The sequence below is a fragment of the Mirounga angustirostris genome, unplaced genomic scaffold (assembly GCF_029215605.1).
Source record: "Mirounga angustirostris isolate CCGP_5_RB_7025 unplaced genomic scaffold, mMirAng1.0.hap1 SCAF_8, whole genome shotgun sequence".
Lineage (NCBI taxonomy): Eukaryota > Metazoa > Chordata > Mammalia > Carnivora > Phocidae > Mirounga > Mirounga angustirostris.
In genome coordinates, this window is record NW_026991716.1 from 92,576,049 (window position 1) to 92,593,098 (window position 17,050).

General features: G+C 38.0%; 1 protein-coding gene across 11 annotated transcripts in view; it reads right to left on the reverse strand.

The window, feature by feature from the left end:
- The window catches only part of PDSS2 (decaprenyl diphosphate synthase subunit 2), a 278,138-nt gene that overhangs the window by 71,769 nt on the left and 189,319 nt on the right, over positions 1 to 17,050 (reverse strand). For 10 of the 11 annotated variants that reach the window (XR_010413718.1, XR_010413719.1, XM_064597946.1 and 7 more), the window contains 2 exons: positions 2,153 to 2,326; positions 1,073 to 1,204 (listed from right to left, as the gene is read on the reverse strand). Coding sequence is in view for 9 of the 11 variants with exons in the window: in XM_064597946.1 (XP_064454016.1) it covers positions 1,073 to 1,204; positions 2,153 to 2,326 (306 nt within the window). In the remaining 2 variants the exon portion in view is untranslated. Of the gene's footprint in view, positions 1 to 5; positions 724 to 1,072; positions 1,205 to 2,152; positions 2,327 to 17,050 lie in introns of those variants that run through there. The other variant, XM_064597942.1, reaches the window with a different exon arrangement.

The window sequence follows — 17,050 nt, forward strand, 5'->3', positions numbered from 1 at the left end:
CTTAAAAAAAAAAAAAAATTCCAGGGGTCCTCTATTACCTACTCTATTTCAGTTGGATATTCTGTGCACTTGGATACTCTGAGGCTTGTCAACTGGTGGGCCTCCCTGTAGGAGGCCTGGTCAGGGATATGACACAAGGGAGCCCCAAGCACCAAGGTCCATAGGTCTTTTCCCCTTCGGCTTGACAGTTTCCCCAAAAATGAATCCTCTCATTTTCTACCAGGTGATTATGAGGGATTTTAAGCTGGCTGATGGCATTTTGAAAGCCAATAAGGGAAGAGGGTTAGGAGAGGGAAAATCTTATCGTTCCAAAAGCAGATATCATGTAGGCTCTCTTTGCTCTAAGCATGGCTGCCATCCCCACCCTCAGCTGTGCAGGCACACAGTTCCCCAAGTCCAGTCTCACATTAACCCAATCGATTAGAACCACAAAGCTAAATAAACTCCATGAAGTTTTAGGTAAAAGGTCAATACTTTATCATTCTAGAATTCCTGGATTAAAAGAAAATTAAAAAAAAAATTCCTTCTCATCTTTTATACCTTCTCTCCTGCAAAAAAGTAGGAAATTCACCCAATATAAGCCCCTTTTCCCCTCTGACTTTACCATGCTTTTTTTCTTTGATAATACCTCAGAATTGGAATATTCAGGGTCCAAGTTTGTTTTAAAATAACCCAATGAGCTGACAGACGGAGCTTCTGGAATTCTGCAGCTTGTGCTAGAGTCTGCAGATGGGAAATTGCCGTCAGTTAAAGGGTGGTGCTATTATCATAGCCCAATTTTTGAAAGACTTTAGGAAAAAAAAAAAAATCCTCTGAGTTAATTAGCATCCATCACAGGAACTGGTTTTGTGTTGCAGTATTCTAAGAACTCAGATAATAAGAAAACAGTATTTCAATCCCTAACTTTTAACTAACATTTGCCTCTTAAAAATGCAGATTATAAAGTAAGAATGTTACCTGTTATATGAAAATGCTCTTATATGGCTTAGCTCATCATGAAATATCAATTATGTTCCAAAATCAACTAAATACTACTCTACTGATACCTAAGATAGGAATAATTTTGTTTTACCTCTCCAATCTGCTTAATCCACAAATCTCTTCCAAGAAACTCCTGATGTAAGACTATAGGAGCTGAGCTTAGATTAAAAGCCATGGAATCACTGGTCTTTTCTTTAATAAAAGGCTGGAGATCAGAATTTATCTAGGAGAAGTAGTCAAAAGAATTAAATTAGTAAAATGCATACATACTAGTACGTTTTAGTCATTTCAGAAAGCACCAGTTAATGCAGTGAAAAATGAAGCTAAAGGAATACAGCTTTTAGGTGAACTCTAATAAGCAAAAGAACAGTTCATATGATTAACAATAACCTTTAAAATTCTTTAAAATAATTTTTCCCTGACACATTTCCTCTTCTATTTGGCAGCAGACTTTGTTTTACTTTTTAAGTTAAAGCAATAATTTAAAGTTTTAGTAAATGTAATTGCTTAATATTAAATATTAAATTTAAGATTTAATAAAATATATCAAAACTCATCTGGAGATATTTTACGTATCCGTAACATATGTATATATTTTCTCCTCTCTCAAGAGCTATTTAAGTAACATTTAAGAAATATGTGTCAAATGGAATTTTTAAGTTACATATATACAGAGACAGCAATATAACAGCTAACCTGAAACTTTTTATATTTCATAATGCCCATTCAAAAGAGTCAATTATTAGAATTAAAGCTTTCAATTTTACTCAGTTTATTTCTAAATCTCCTAACTTTCCATAATTTGTTTTACCTAAGAAACTGTACATAAGGGAACTGTAACAAAAATGCAAATATACTTTCATTCTGTAAATGGCAACATTACATGTTATTTAATAATTTGTAAGAGTTCTCTTAAGAACCCTTTCAGGTAGTAAGAAAAGACAAGCATCATAAATATGGTATAAGTTGTCGCTTTCTATCAGAGTTACACAGTACTTACCAATCATACTGTTTATATTATGTAACAATCACCATCGATGGCTGATAGATTTTAAGTGCACAATAAACATTTTTTTTTTGAGATATAAAAGCAGCTTATTAAACGGCAAGAAGTTTCTTATGTATCATTTTAGCTATTTAAGTACTGGAAAAAGAGAAAATGTGCAAATACCTTATGACTCATGGCCATGTGCTTCCCATACTGAAATGCCATATCCTGAACGTCAGCATCATGCTTTGCTAATTCCATGGCAGCTTGGCAGCTCTTTGCTAATAAGGCTCCATGGGAGAGAAAAGTCTGTTTCTTCCAAGTCGATATTCCAATATCTTCTGTGATATGATTTTCCTTAAAAAAATGCAACAAAGCCAGGATTTTACAAAAATGCTTTAGGAGTAATTTAATTGTTTTGGCTTGTGAAGAATAGAAGAGTTAAGAAATGAACTATTTTAAAACACTCAGGCTATTGCATTAAGACAGAACTAAAAGAAGCTAAACCCTAGTGCTACCTAAAGGGAGTTAAGGAGGTGGAAATTGCTGTTCTAGGGTAATGGCGGGAAAAATGTAAGAAATGCTGAAGTACTAGACACTTTTATTAAAATTTATTTGTAGGATAAGGCAAAATTAGAAACTTGCACCCCCAAACTAACTCCTTTCTATATTCACGTAAGTTCTTGAGTGCTGGTATTCCAAAACACCAGAAGCTTATTGCCTTTAACTTATGTGGAAATGTCAAGGGCATAATGAAGAAACTGCATTCTCTTAGAAACAGTTAAATAAAAAAATCACAGAGGAGGTAACCCATTAAAATGGAGTATGACTGGATCCATTATCCATCCAAATTTATTCCCATAAGAAGAAACAAGTACATAAGGGAGTATAGAAGTGTAGTTTATTTAATTTATCTTCTTAAATTATGAAAATCATTTTAGTATCTATAAGTGTATACATACCTACTACCTCTAGACCAGTGATGTCCAATAAAAATATAATGTAAGCCACATGTGCAATTTAAAATTTGCTAGTAGTTACATTAAAAAAAGTGAAAAGAAACAGGTGAAATTAATCTTAATGACGTATTTTATCTATCTCAATATATCTAAAATATTATTTCAACATATAATCAATATAAAATTGAGATATTTTTATTTTTTTATACTAAGTTTTCAAAATCAGTGAGTATTTTACACTTAGAGCACATCACTAGCCACATTTCAAGTGCTCAGTAGGTACAAGGAGCTAGAGGCTGACCTACCAGACCAGTCTGCTCTAGGCAGGTGGCTCCCTGAGGATAAGAATGATGAACAAAGTACATAAAACAATGTTCACTTTATGGTATTTCTTTGAAACTTCAAGCAAACTAAAATCCATCCAGAAGGATTAACTAACCCAAACAATTTCTTCCTGCTACCCATACCATAATCGTTTTCCTTCCATCATTCTTTGAGGACAAAATAAAAAAATAATAAGAAAACAGGACCATGAGAAGGTCAGCTCAGATCTAGCCCTACTTCTTTCACCATGCTGAAGGGCACCTTCAGCCCACTGGTCAGATCAAATTCTCAGCTTCATTTTATTTATCATGCCTTTAAACAAAAAGGAAGTTCCACTTATGGCAACAGTTACAAGTATGCAACATAACACTGTGTAATAATAAAAAAGGCCACCCAAGGGAGAAGCAGTGCATAAAGTATTTTATAAAACATTAGGCATGAATAATAACATATTTAATTTTAAGTATTTGAGAATGTATTTTTAAGTGAGCAAAGCTAATATACCATATTAATAAATCAAAGATAGAAACCATATTATCTCTCCATATATACTAAATGGCATTTGACAAAATTCAACTCCGATTCCTGAGGGGGGAAAGAAAACCTAAATAAAATAGGAACAGAGGGGGCGGAGCAAGATGGCGGAGGAGTAGGAGACCTGGATTTCGTCTCCTCTCAGGAATTCAGCTGGATAGGGATCAAACCATTCTGAACACCTACAAACTCAACAGGAGATCGAAGAAAAGAAGAGCAACAACTCTCTCATCAGAAAAACGACCACTTTCTGGAAGGTAGGACGTGCGTAGAAGTGAATCTGCGGCGATATTCGGGAGGATAGACGGCGGGGGAGGGGCCTCCGTCGGCCGCGTCTGGCAAATGATAGAGCCCCGGAGCACAAAATCGGAACTTTTAAAAGTCTGCTCCACTGAGGGACGTCACTCCGGTGGCTAAGCGGGGGGTGGAACCCTCCGGGACAGTGTGGTCTCAGCACCCTCGGGGTCAAAGAAAGACCGGGGTGCCTGAGTGTGGCAGAGCTCCCAGGTAACAGCGCAGGGAAGCCGGCTGCAGAGGCGGAGCCCAGGCGCGGGCTCTCAGCTCGGGGTGGCCATAAACCGTGATCCGCAGCACAGTCGGGCCCCTGCTCCTCCAGCAGGGACCCAACAAGCGGCAGATCCGGGGAGACTCACCTTCCTCCCCCGGGAGGAGCCGCGCGGGAGTGCACCGCAGGGATCTGCTGGGTTTGGAGACTCCACACGGGGTCGGGTGCCAGAGATAGAAACGCGCGGTCACAGGCCGGGTGAGCATGGAGTGCGGCCGGAGGCAGGGGAGACGGGAGTGACTGACTGCTTTTCTCTGGGGGCTCACTGAGGAGCGGGGCCCCGCGTTCTCGGCTCCTCCGGGGCAGAGATTGGGAGGCCGCCATTTTCACTCTCCGCCTCCAAAGCTGTACGGAAAGCTCATAGGGAACAAAAGCTCTGGAGAGCAACCCGAGCAGATTACTTAACCCGGATAGGGCAAGGGCGGGGCAATTCCGCCTCCAGCAAAGACTTTTGGAAACCATGGCAACAGGCCCCTCCCCCAGAAGATCAGCCAGAACAGTCAGCCAAGACCAAGTTCACCGATCAATGAGAACGGCAGAACTCCAGCGCTAGGGGAATACTATACATAGAATTCATGGCTTTTTCCCCATGATTCTTTAGTCTTTCAAAGTTAATTTTTTTTTAACTGTCTTATTTTCTTTTTTTCTTTTTTTGAATTTTTCTTTTTCCCTTTTTCAACCAACATCTTATCAATTCCTTTTTTAAAAAACATATTTATTTTTCATTTTTAGAGTCATATTCTATCCCTTCATAGTAGTTACCCATATTTTTGGCATATATATAGAAGTTGTTCTCTCCTTAAAATTTTGAGATAGTTTCTTCTAACAGATCAAAATATACCCTAAATCTCTAGTATATGTTTTTTTTCTACTCCCCTGTCTGATCACATTCTCTCCCTTTTTTTTTTCTTTTTTTAAATCCTCTTCTTTCTTTTTTCAAACAACTTCTTATCAATTCCTTTTATAAAATTTTTTATAATTTCCATCTTTACATTCATATTCCATCCCTTCATCATATCAACCCTTATTTTTGTACATATATAAGTTTTTCTTTCTTTAAAATTTTGGGAGGTACTTTCTTCTAACAGACCAAAATACACCAAAAATCTAGTGTGTGGCACTGATCTATATACCAGCCTGATCATATTTGATCACATTCTGGGTTTTTTTTGTTGTTGTTTTGTTTTGTTCTGTTTTTGTTTGTTTTTATATTTATCTTTTTCTTTTTCTTCTTTTTCTTTTTTCTCTCTTTCCCTTTCTTTTCCCACTGTTTCAGGTCTTTTCTGATTTATTTAGAGTATATTTTCTGGGGACGTTGTTACTCTGCTAGCATTTTGTTCTCTCATTAATCTATTCTCTGCACAAAATGACAAGATGGAAAAAATCACCTCAACAAAAAGAACAAGAGGTAGTACCAACTGTCAGGGACCTACTCAATACGGACATTAGTATGATGTCAGATCTAGAGTTCAGAATCATCCCTTTAAAGATACTAGCTGGGCTTGAGAAAAGCATGGAAGTTATTAGAGATACCCTTTCTGGAGAAGTAAAAGAACTAAAATCTAACCAAGTTGAAATCAAAAAGGCTATTAATGACATGCAATCAAATATGGGGGCGCTAACTGCTAGGATAAATGAGGCAGAAGCGAGAATCAGTGATATAGAAGACCAAATGATGGAAAATAAAGAAGGTGAGAAAAAGAGAGATAAACAACTACTGGATCACGAGGGCAGAATTCGAGAGATAAGCGATACCATAAGACGAAACAACATTAGAATAATTGGGATCCCAGAAGAAGAAGAAAGAGAGAGAGGGGCAGAAGGTATAATGGAGCAAATTATAGCAGAGAACTTCCCTAATTTGGGGAAGGAAACAGGCATCAAAATCCAGGAAGCACAGAGAACCCCTCTCAAAATCAGTAAAAATAGGTTAACACCCCGACATCTAATAGTAAAATTTATGAGTCTCATAGACAAAGAGAAAATCCTGAAAGCAGCTCGGAAGAAGAGATATGTAACCTACAAGGGTAGAAAGATTAGATTGGCAACAGACCTATCCACAGAGACCTGGCAGGCCAGAAAGGACTGGCATGATATATTCAGAGCACTAAATGAGAAAAATATGCAGCAAGAATACTATATCCAGCTAGGCTGTCATTGAAAATTGAAGGAGAGATAAAAAGCTTCCAGGACAAACAAAAACTAAAGGAATTTGCAAACACAAAACCAGCCCTACAGGAAATCTTGAAAGGGGTCCTCTAAGCAAAGAGAGACCCTAAAAGCAACATAGACCAGAAAGGAACACAGACAATATACAGTAACAATCACCTTACAGGCAATACAATGGCACTAAATTCCTATCTTTCAATAGTTACCCTGAATATAAATGGGCTAAATGCCCCAATCAAAAGACACAGGCTATCAGACTGGATTAAAAAACAAGACCCATCGATATACTGTCTGCAAGAGACTCATTTTAGACCCAAAGACACCCCCAGATTGAAAGTGAGGGGGTGGAAAACCATTTACCATGCTAATGGACACCAAAAGAAAGTTGGGGTGGCAATTGTTATATCAGACAAATTAGATTTTAAACCAAAGACTGTAATAAGAGATGAGGAAGGACACTATATCCTACTTAAAGGGTCTATCCAACAAGAAGATCTAACAATTATAAATATCTATGCCCCTAACATGGGAGCAGCCAATTATATAAGGCAATTAATAACAAAAGCAAAGAAACACATTGACAACAATACAATAATAGTGGGGGACTTTAACACCCCCCTCACTGAAATGGACAGATCGTCTAGCAAAAGATCAACAAGGAAATAAAGACTTTAAATGACACACTGGACCAAATGGACTTCACAGACATATTCAGAACATTCCATCCCAAAGCAACAGAATACACATTCTCCTCTAGTGCCCATGGAACATTCTCCAGAATAGATCACATCCTTGGTCATAAATCAGGTCTCAACCAATACCAAAAGATTGGGATCATTCCCTGCCTATTTTCAGACCACAGTGCTTTGAAACTAGAACTCAATCACAAGAGGAAAGTCGGAAAGAACTCAAATACATGGAGGCTAAAGAGCATCCTACTGAAGAATGAATGGGTCAAAGGAAATTAAAGAAGAATTAAAAAATTTCATGGAAACCAATGCAAATGAAAACACAACTATTCAAAATCTTTGGGATGCAGCAAAGGCAGTGCTAAGAGGAAAGTATATAGCAATACAAGCCTTTCTCAAGAAACAAGAAAGGTCTCAAGTACACAACCTAACCCTACTAGGGGAGCTGGAGAAAGAACAGCAAATAAAGCCTAAACCCAGCAGGAGAAGAGAAATAATAAAGATCAGAGCAGAAATCAATGAAATAGAAACTAAAAGAACAGTAGAACAGATCAACGAAACTAGGAGTTGGTTCTTTGAAAGAATTGACAAGATTGATAAACCCCTGGCCAGACTTATCAAAAAGAAAAGAGAAATGACCCAAATCAACAAAATCATGAATGAAAGAGGAGAGATCACAACCAACACAAAAGAAATACAAACAATTATAAGAACATATTATGAGCAACTCTATGCCAGCAAATTAGATAACCTGGAAGAAATGGATGCATTCCTAGAGATGTATCAACTACCAAAACTGAACCAGGAAGAAACAGAAAACCTCAACAGACCTATAACCACTAAGGAAATTGAAGCAGTCATCAAAAATCTCCCAACAAACAAAAGCCCAGGGCCAGATGGCTTCCCAGGGGAATTCTACCAAACATTTCAAGAAGAATTAATACCCATTCTTCTGAAACTGTTCCAAAAAATAGAAATGGAAGGAAAACTTCCAAACTCATTTTATGAGGCCAGCATTACCTTGATCCCCAAACCAGACAAAGACCCCATCAAAAAGGAGAATTACAGACCAATATCCCTGATGAACATGGATGCAAAAATTCTCACCAAAATATTAGCCAATAGGATCCAACAGTACATTAAAAGGATTATTCACCACGACCAAGTGGTATTTATCCCTGGGCTGCAAGGTTGGTTCAACATCCGCAAATCAATCAACGTGATACAATACATTAACAAAAGAAAGAACAAGAATCATATGAACCTCTCAATAGATGCAGAAAAAGCATTTGACAAAGTACAGCATCCTTTCTTGATCAAAACTCTTCAGAGTATAGGCATAGAGGGTACATACCTCAATATCATAAAAGCCATCTATGAAAAACCTACAGCAAATATCATTCTCAATGGGGAAAAACTGAGAGCTTTCCCCCTAAGGTCAGGAACACGGCAGGGATGTCCACTATCACCACTGCTATTCAACATAGTATTGGAAGTCCTAGCCACAGCAATCAGACAACAAAAAGAAATCAAAGGCATCCAAATCGGCAAAGAAGAAGTCAAACTCTCACTCTTTGCAGATGATATGATACTTTATGTGGAAAACCCCAAAGATTCCACCCCAAAACTGCTAGAACTCATAGAGGAATTCAGTAAAGTGGCAGGATATAAAATCAATGCACAGAAGTCAGTGGCATTCCTATACACCAACAACAAGACAGAAGAAAGAGAAATTAAGGAGTAGATCCCATTTACAATTGCACCCAAAACCATAAGATACCTAGGAATAAAGCTAACCAAAGAGACAAAGGATCTGTACTCAGAAAACTATAAAATACTCATGAAAGAAATTGAGGAAGACACAAAGAAATGGAAAAACGTTCCATGCTCATGGATTTGAAGAACAAATATTGTGAAGATGTCAATGCTACCTAGAGCAATCTACACATTCAATGCAATCCCCATCAAAATACCATCCACTGTTTTCAAAGAAATGGAACAAATAATCCTAAAATTCGTATGGAACCAGAAAAGACCCCGCATAGCCAGAGGAATGTTGAAAAAGAAAAGCAAAGCTGGCGGCATCACAATTCCGGACTGCCAGCTCTATTACAAAGCTGTCATCATCAAGACAGTATGGTACTGGCACAAAAACAGGCACATAGATCAATGGAACAGAATAGAGAGCCCAGAAATGGACCCTCAACTCTATGGTCAACTAATCTTCGACAAAGCAGGGAAGAATGTCCAATGGAAAAAAGACAGTCTCTTCAACAAATGGTGATGGGAAAATTGGATAGCCACATGCAGAAAAATGAAACTGGACCATTTCCTTACACCACACACAAAAATAGACTCCAAATGGTAGAAAGACCTCAATGTGAGACAGGAGTCCATCAGAATCCTAAAGGAGAACACAGGCAGCAACCTCTTCCACCTCAGCCGAAGCAACTTCTTCCTAGAAACATCGCCAAAGGCAAGGGAAGCAAGGGCAAAAATGAACTACTGGGACTTCATCAAGATAAAAAGCTTTTGCAAAGCAAAGGAAACAGTCAACAAAACCAAAAGACAACCGACAGAATGGGAGAAGATATTTGCAAATGACATATCAGATAAAGGGCTAGTATCCAAAATCTATAAAGAACTCATCAAACTCAACACCCAAAGAACAAAGAATCCAATCAAGAAATGGGCAGAAGACATGAACAGACATTTTTCCAAAGAAGACATCCAAATGGCCAACAGACACATGAAAAAGTGCACAATATCACTCGGCATCAGGGAAATCCAAATCAAAACCTCAATGAGATACCACCTCACGCCAGTCAAAATGGCTAAAATTAACAAGTCAGGAAACGACAGATGTTGGCGGGGATGCGGAGAAGGGGGAACCCTCCTACACTGTTGGTGGGAATGCAAGCTGGTGCAGCCACTCTGGAAAAGAGTGTGGAGGTTCCTCAAAAAGTTGAAAATAGAGCTACCGTATGATCCAGCAATTGCACTACTGGGTATTTACCCCAAAGATACAAAAGTAGGGATCTGAAAGGGTACATGCACCCCGATGTTTATAGCAGCAATGTCCACAATAGCCAAACTGTGGAAAGAGCCAAGATGTCCATCGACAGATGAATGGATAAAGAAGATGTGGTATATATATACAATGGAATATTATGCAGCCATCAAAAGGAATGAGATCCTGCCATTTGCAACGACATGGATGGAACTGGAGGGTATTATGTTGAGCAAAGTAAGTCAAACAGAGAAAGATATGTATCATATGATCTCACTGATATGAGGAATTCTTAATCGCAGGAAACAAACTGAGGGTTGCTGGAGTGGGGGGTGGGGTGGGAGGGAGGGGGTGACTGGGTAATAGACACTGGGGAGGGTATGTGCTCTGGTAAGTGCTGTGAATTGTGCAAGACTGTTGAATCTCAGATCTGTACCTCTGAAACAAATAATGCAATATATGTTAAGGAAAAAAAAAGAAGAAGGTAGTAGGAGGGGAAGAATGAAGGGGGGAAAATCGGAGGGGTAGAAAAACCATGAGAGACGATGGACTCTTAAAAACAAACTGAGGGTTCTAGAGGGGAGAGGGGTGGGAGGATGGGTTAGTCTGGTGATGGGTATTGAGGAGGGCACATTCTGCATGGAGCACTGGGTGTTATGCACAAACAATGAATCATGGAACACTACATCTAAAACTAATGATGTAATGTATGGGGATTAACATAAGAATAAAAAAATTAAAAAAAAAGGGAACAGATGTGTATTTCTTCAATGTGATGTGTGTGTGTGTTCGTGAGCACATCTGTGTGTTAGCTCCAAAGTCAGAAAATACTTTAAAAAGAAACATGAGTCTTACTAAAGTCAGGAATAAGAGAGATACACAACACCACTATTGTTTAACAGTGTAATGGAAGAGGCAAGAAAAGGACAGATGTTTTAGAAAGGAAGATTTTAACTCTCACTATTTGAACACAATATGACTGTATATTGGGAAAAACCAGGAGACTCAACTAAAAACTACAATAAACAAGATAATTCAATAAAGCAGCAGCATATAAAATGAATATAATGTATTATTAATATGACAAATGTATTAACCATACTTTTCATGCATAAAAATAATCAGAAAGCACTATAAGTAGGGTCTTTTAATTCCATTATATCTATGAAAAGAAAGATTAAAAAGCTGGGAATAAACTTAGAAAGGTGGAAAACTGATACCAAGAAAATTTTAAAGTACTAGTGAGGGAACAAAAGTAACTTGAAAGAATATAAAAACATATCATGCTTAAAGACAGTACAGTCCAGGGACAGCTGGGTGGCTCAGACGGTTAAGCGTCTGCCTTCAGCTCTGGTCATGACCCCAGAGTCCTGGGACTGAGTCCCGTATCAGGCTCCCTGCTCAGCGGGGAGTCTGCTTCTCACTCTCCCTCTGCCTGCAGCTCCGCCTGCTTGTGCTCTCTCTCTCACTATCTCTATGTGTCAAATAAATAAAATCTTAAAAAAAAAAAAAAAGACAGTACAGTCCAACCTCATAAAGTTTATTCCAATTAAACTAAAAAGACCTTTTTTCTGTCCTGAAACCAGGCAAGCTGATTCTAAAGTTCACACGGAATGAACAAACGTAATAAAAGTAGGCAGGAAAACCATGAAAAAGAAGAGCAGTGTGTGTAGGGTTGGGGGAGGGAGAGGAGGGGTGAATAGGGACAGTGAGAGACGTCTAGCCCTACCAGACATTACAACTATAAAGATATCACATTTTATACCACAAAGCCTTACTAGTAATTTTAAAAAAAAATGTGTACTTTTTAGACAGAAAGACAACTGGACAAAATGGTCCAGAAATCAAACTGTATACAACAATTTATTAAATTTTAGGGAAAAGTTGGACTTTTCAGTAAATGGTGCCAGTACAACTGAGTATCTATCTAGAAAAAAAATACAGACTGATCTGCATTTATACCATTTATCAGGATAAACTCCAAATGGCAAAAATAAAAGCAAAGCAACCAACCTCAAAACCATAGGCAACGTTAGAAGACAAAGAACAGTGAGGAAAAGTATTTGCATTTTCTATCACAGACAAATGGGAAATCTCCCTGCGGTAGGCTAATAATTTATCTGTGACCCTGCACCCACCTTTCCCCAAATGTTACCTTTAACATGGCAAAAGGCACTCTGCGGAAGTGATTGAATTCAGGATGCTGAGATGGAGGGATTATCCCAGATTAACTGGGTGGGCATAAGGTAATCACAAGGATTCTAGGAAGAGGAAAGCAGAAAGAATCAGACAGGTGATGTGATGACAGAAGGAGAGTGAGAGACTGGAAGACGCCATGCTGCTGAATCGGAAGATGGAGGCTGGGGCCACGAGCAGAGGAATGAGGCAGAAATTAGAAAAAGCAAGGAGATGGATCTCTCCTAGGGCCTCCAGAAGGAAAGCCACCTTGTCAGCATCTTGATTTGGGGGCTTCCGACCATTAGGAAAAACTGCCACCTCTTCAAAGCTTTTACTAAGTGTTGGTGAGGCTGTAGAGCGTCTCAAGCACAGCTCGTGGAAGGGGAGACTGGATGGCAATTTCACAATGTAGCCATGAAAATCACAAATGTATTTGCCCTGTGACCCAGCAATCCCACTTCCAGGAATTAATCCTACATATAAGGCCACGCACATGTGAAATGAAATACATACAAGTTTACAGTCTATTGTTCACCCAGCTGCAAGGGTGATCCTTTTATAGCTTAAGCCCAACAGACCAACTGGCCTTTGTGCTGTTTCTCTAACACTCCTGGCATGCTCTTCTGAGGCCTCTGAACTTGCTTTTCTCCGTCAAGCACTCTCCCCAGATATTTGCAGGGCTCAGTTCCTCTTTACTTTGGGGTCTCTGCTCAAATTTCAACTCATCTTTAATAGTCTCCCTTCCTCCCTTATCATTTCCTATCTCCTTACTCTGCTTTAAACCTCTTTTCCGTGATATTAGTAGACTCCTCATAGTTACTGCTTTAATGGTTTATTGCCTGTCCTCTTTGCTAGAATGTTGGCTGTACAAAAGCAAGGACTTCGTGTGTTTTGCCCTCTGCTGAATCATCAGCATTCAATACAGTACATTAAGTGTGCAATAAATATTTGCCGAACCTTTATCTTTCTTCTGGTATCTTTCTCTTTCTCTCGTTTCTACCTTCTTCTGTCCTTCCTAACTTGGAAATAATAAAGAATTGAAATAATTCTCCTGGAACACCTTCCTACGGCTCATAGAATCAAGAAAAACTTTAGCATACCATTTAAGGCACTCTTTTTTGGTATCAAGCAATACTTCTAGCCCCATCTCCTACCCAAAATAGTCCTTTGAGGCCTGCATTCCAGCAACACAGAACAATTTGATTTTCTTGAATAAAATATGTACTTTCACACTTGTGTGAATTTAAAAATATTATTCCCTTCAAAAAGAATATCATCTCCTCCCATCCCCAGCCTATTACATTGAATATATCCAGTTCAAATACCACTTCTTTGAGAAGCATTCTCAAATACTCCCACAAATACTTTCCTCTTTAGACTAATGTTACCTTACTTATATTACAACATAGCATTTAATTCTTTCTGAATTGTACGATTGCTTTATTTGTCTTTTCTTGACTAGGCTGGACCTTGTCTTAGGCATCTTTATATATTTTTAATCACTTAAGCCATATTTAATCTCTAACAAATGTTTGCTAAATGAATAGAATCATGTTTATCTGTTGCATTTATTAAGTATGTTATATGTTCTTTAAAAAATTTTTTAAAAGCCAATGAGTAGATCTATTCATACAACGAATGCTATTTGGCAACAAAAGAGAAGGAACTAGGGACACATGCTCTGCAATGGATGAATCTCAAAAACATTAAGCTAAGTGAAAAAGGCAGGCACAAAAGGCCACATATTGTATGACTTCATTTATATGAAATGTAGATTAGTGGTTGCCTAGGCTGGGGGGTGGAAACTATAAATGGCATGAGGGACCTTATGAGGGTGTGTGTGAAAATGTTCTAAAACTGATTTATGGTGATGGTTGTACAACTGGATACAGTTTCTAAAAATCATTCAATTTTATGCTTGAAACGGGTTGACTTTATGATATGTAAAATATAGCTCAATAAGTTGTTAAAAAAGAAAAAAAGAATGAGTAATATTTTACATTTCTTGGTCTCAAATGCTTAAATTGTCATTTAAAGGCTTTCTATGACTCTCAGTTAACTTTTTTGTGGTTTGTATACCATCCTCATTTATTCATACAACAAGCTTTACTTAGGTTCTATGATGGGTCAGGTTCTCTGCCAAACAATATAGATATGAAGATTAATAAGCAGTCTGTCCTCAAGAAGTTCACAGTTCAAGGACAGCATGTATAAATGTATCTATCTATGGATATAAAAATATAGTTAAAGCAATATAATTCTGTTTCAGAATAATTTTTGCAGGATTTCCAATAAAAGATTCAGTTTGGTTCATTATATTTTCCTTATTGTGATTAAGCCATTTTATTATTCATTATTTCTACATTTTAAATTGCAGAAGTGATACATGATCACTGGAAAAAAAATTAGAAAATTCAGATAACCAAGAAAACAATTAATTTATAGTCCCCAGAAATCTACTACTATAAGTTAATAAGGGTGTAAGTTAATAATTCTGTTTCTAAGTTAATCAGAACATTTATTCCCTGAACATTAAATTATTACATACTGTGAACTTGGTTACAAATGAAACAAAGTCCCTCCTTTCATTTCCATCAGCTTGCCACGTATATATATATATTACGAGAGCATGCTGTACTACAAAGGAAAAATTAATGTACAATTATGAAATACCAAGAAACTGGTTTGATAACCACATTCAAATCAGCATCTTCACACATCAGAGATAAGGAATTGGTGTGAAATGAATGAATGTAGTCAGAGTAAATGAGATTTAGATATTCTATAGCACTGACTTACATATGTGTAGTTTTTACTGAAGATTTGTTATCTATAAAAGGAAGACACAGTGAATGAATATTTACTTTTGATGGGATTTCCTTTTTTTCCATAAAGGTAATATATACCAGTATGCCTATGGAATGACTGTCAGACAGAAGGACATTAATTTAAAAACGCAGGTCTCTCATTCAATGTCACATGACCTTTTTGGTCCACTAAGGCTGGTTCAAACAACACACACACACACACACACACACACACACTGAAGCCTACAAGGTGATGTTGGCCTGAGCTAGTGGCACTGGTGGTTTTGCTCAGATATAATATGCTGTTCTGCGGGCGCCTGGGTGGCTCAGTTGGTTAAGCGACTGCCTTCGGCTCAGGTCATGATCCTGGAGTCCCGGGATCGAGTCCCGCATCGGGCTCCCTGCTCGGCAGGGAGCCTGCTTCTCCCTCTGACCCTTCCCCCTCTCATGTGCTCTCTCTCTCTCATTCTGTCTCTTTCAAATAAATAAATAAAATCTTAAAAAAAAATATGCTGTTCTGCTAACTGAATTGTCTGGGGGACACGTACTTTGAGTCGCCTTTCTAATGAAAGTAATACATTTGTACGTAAGTATTCACAGGAGACCAAAGTGTGTTTATAAAGTGGCTTGTTGGGATTCAAGGCCTGGTCCACTGCCCCAGACCAAAGGAAAATTAACTGATGTAGGAAGATGACAAAGCCCCATCTGGAACTTGCCAAGTCAAACTTCTACCTTTCACATTATCAGGAAAGAAGAGTTTGGGTGATTAAGGAACTGGCTACCTGTTGAGTTAAAAGCACTTTAAAGAAAGGATGCAAATACCCTGTTTTCATGTTTCCTACTTCTGATACATACTCGGAACCACTATCTTTATAAATGCAGCATAAATTTGGCTTTGGTGAGAGACCTGATCTCTCTAATGCCACATTTCACCAGTTTAAATGTTTGCTTTGAGTTGCCATTTTCAGCTATTTTGAGAAGGTAAACAAGATCCAAAACAGTTTACTAGCCTTATTTAAAAAAAAAAAAAAATTAAGTTCAGGAAATTTTCAATAAAGACTCTCTAAATTTAGGGATAAGAAGGAAACAAGGGGGAGAATGAAATCTAGTACTTCCTGGGAACTAGCTATGTGATGGCACTTTCACATTCATTATTAAATTAGCTCTCAAAAATCTTAATTATCATTATTCCCATTTAAAAGTTAAGGAGCGGGGCGCCTGGGTGGCTCAGTCATTAAGCGTCTGCCTTGGGCTCAGGTCATGATCCCGGGGTCTGGGGATCGAGCCCTGCATCGTGCTCCCTGCTCAGCGGGAAGCCCACTTCTCCCTCTCCCACTCCCCCTGCTTGTGGTCTCTCTCTCGCTGTCTCTCTCTGTCAAATAAAATAAATAAATAAATAAAATAAAAGTTAAGGAGGTTTGAATCAGACACTAGTGCGTGGCAGAGATGGGTCTCAGACATATAGCAACTGGATTCTATTTTGCTTAATACATAATAGAAATATATGCAAAATCTTTTGTAGTTGGAAAAGTAGGTTGTATTTAAGAATGAATGACATGTTTTATCTATGTATCAAAAAACCATTTTCAACCTGTAAATTAAGTCTTTTAATAGTATCTATTGAACAAATCCAAGAGTCTAGAGCATAAGATGAGTAATGACATAAGGAATAGTAGATATCACAAGTATTTTTTTAGGAATGCCTAGGGAGGAAAATAAAGTATAATATTTTAACAGAATCATCTAATAGGGTAAGATAATTTGCTCTGATTTATAATCTAAGCACATGGGAGAAAATAAAGTAGGTATCTGGAAGCTTTATATCTCTGTAAATCATGGGAGAGAA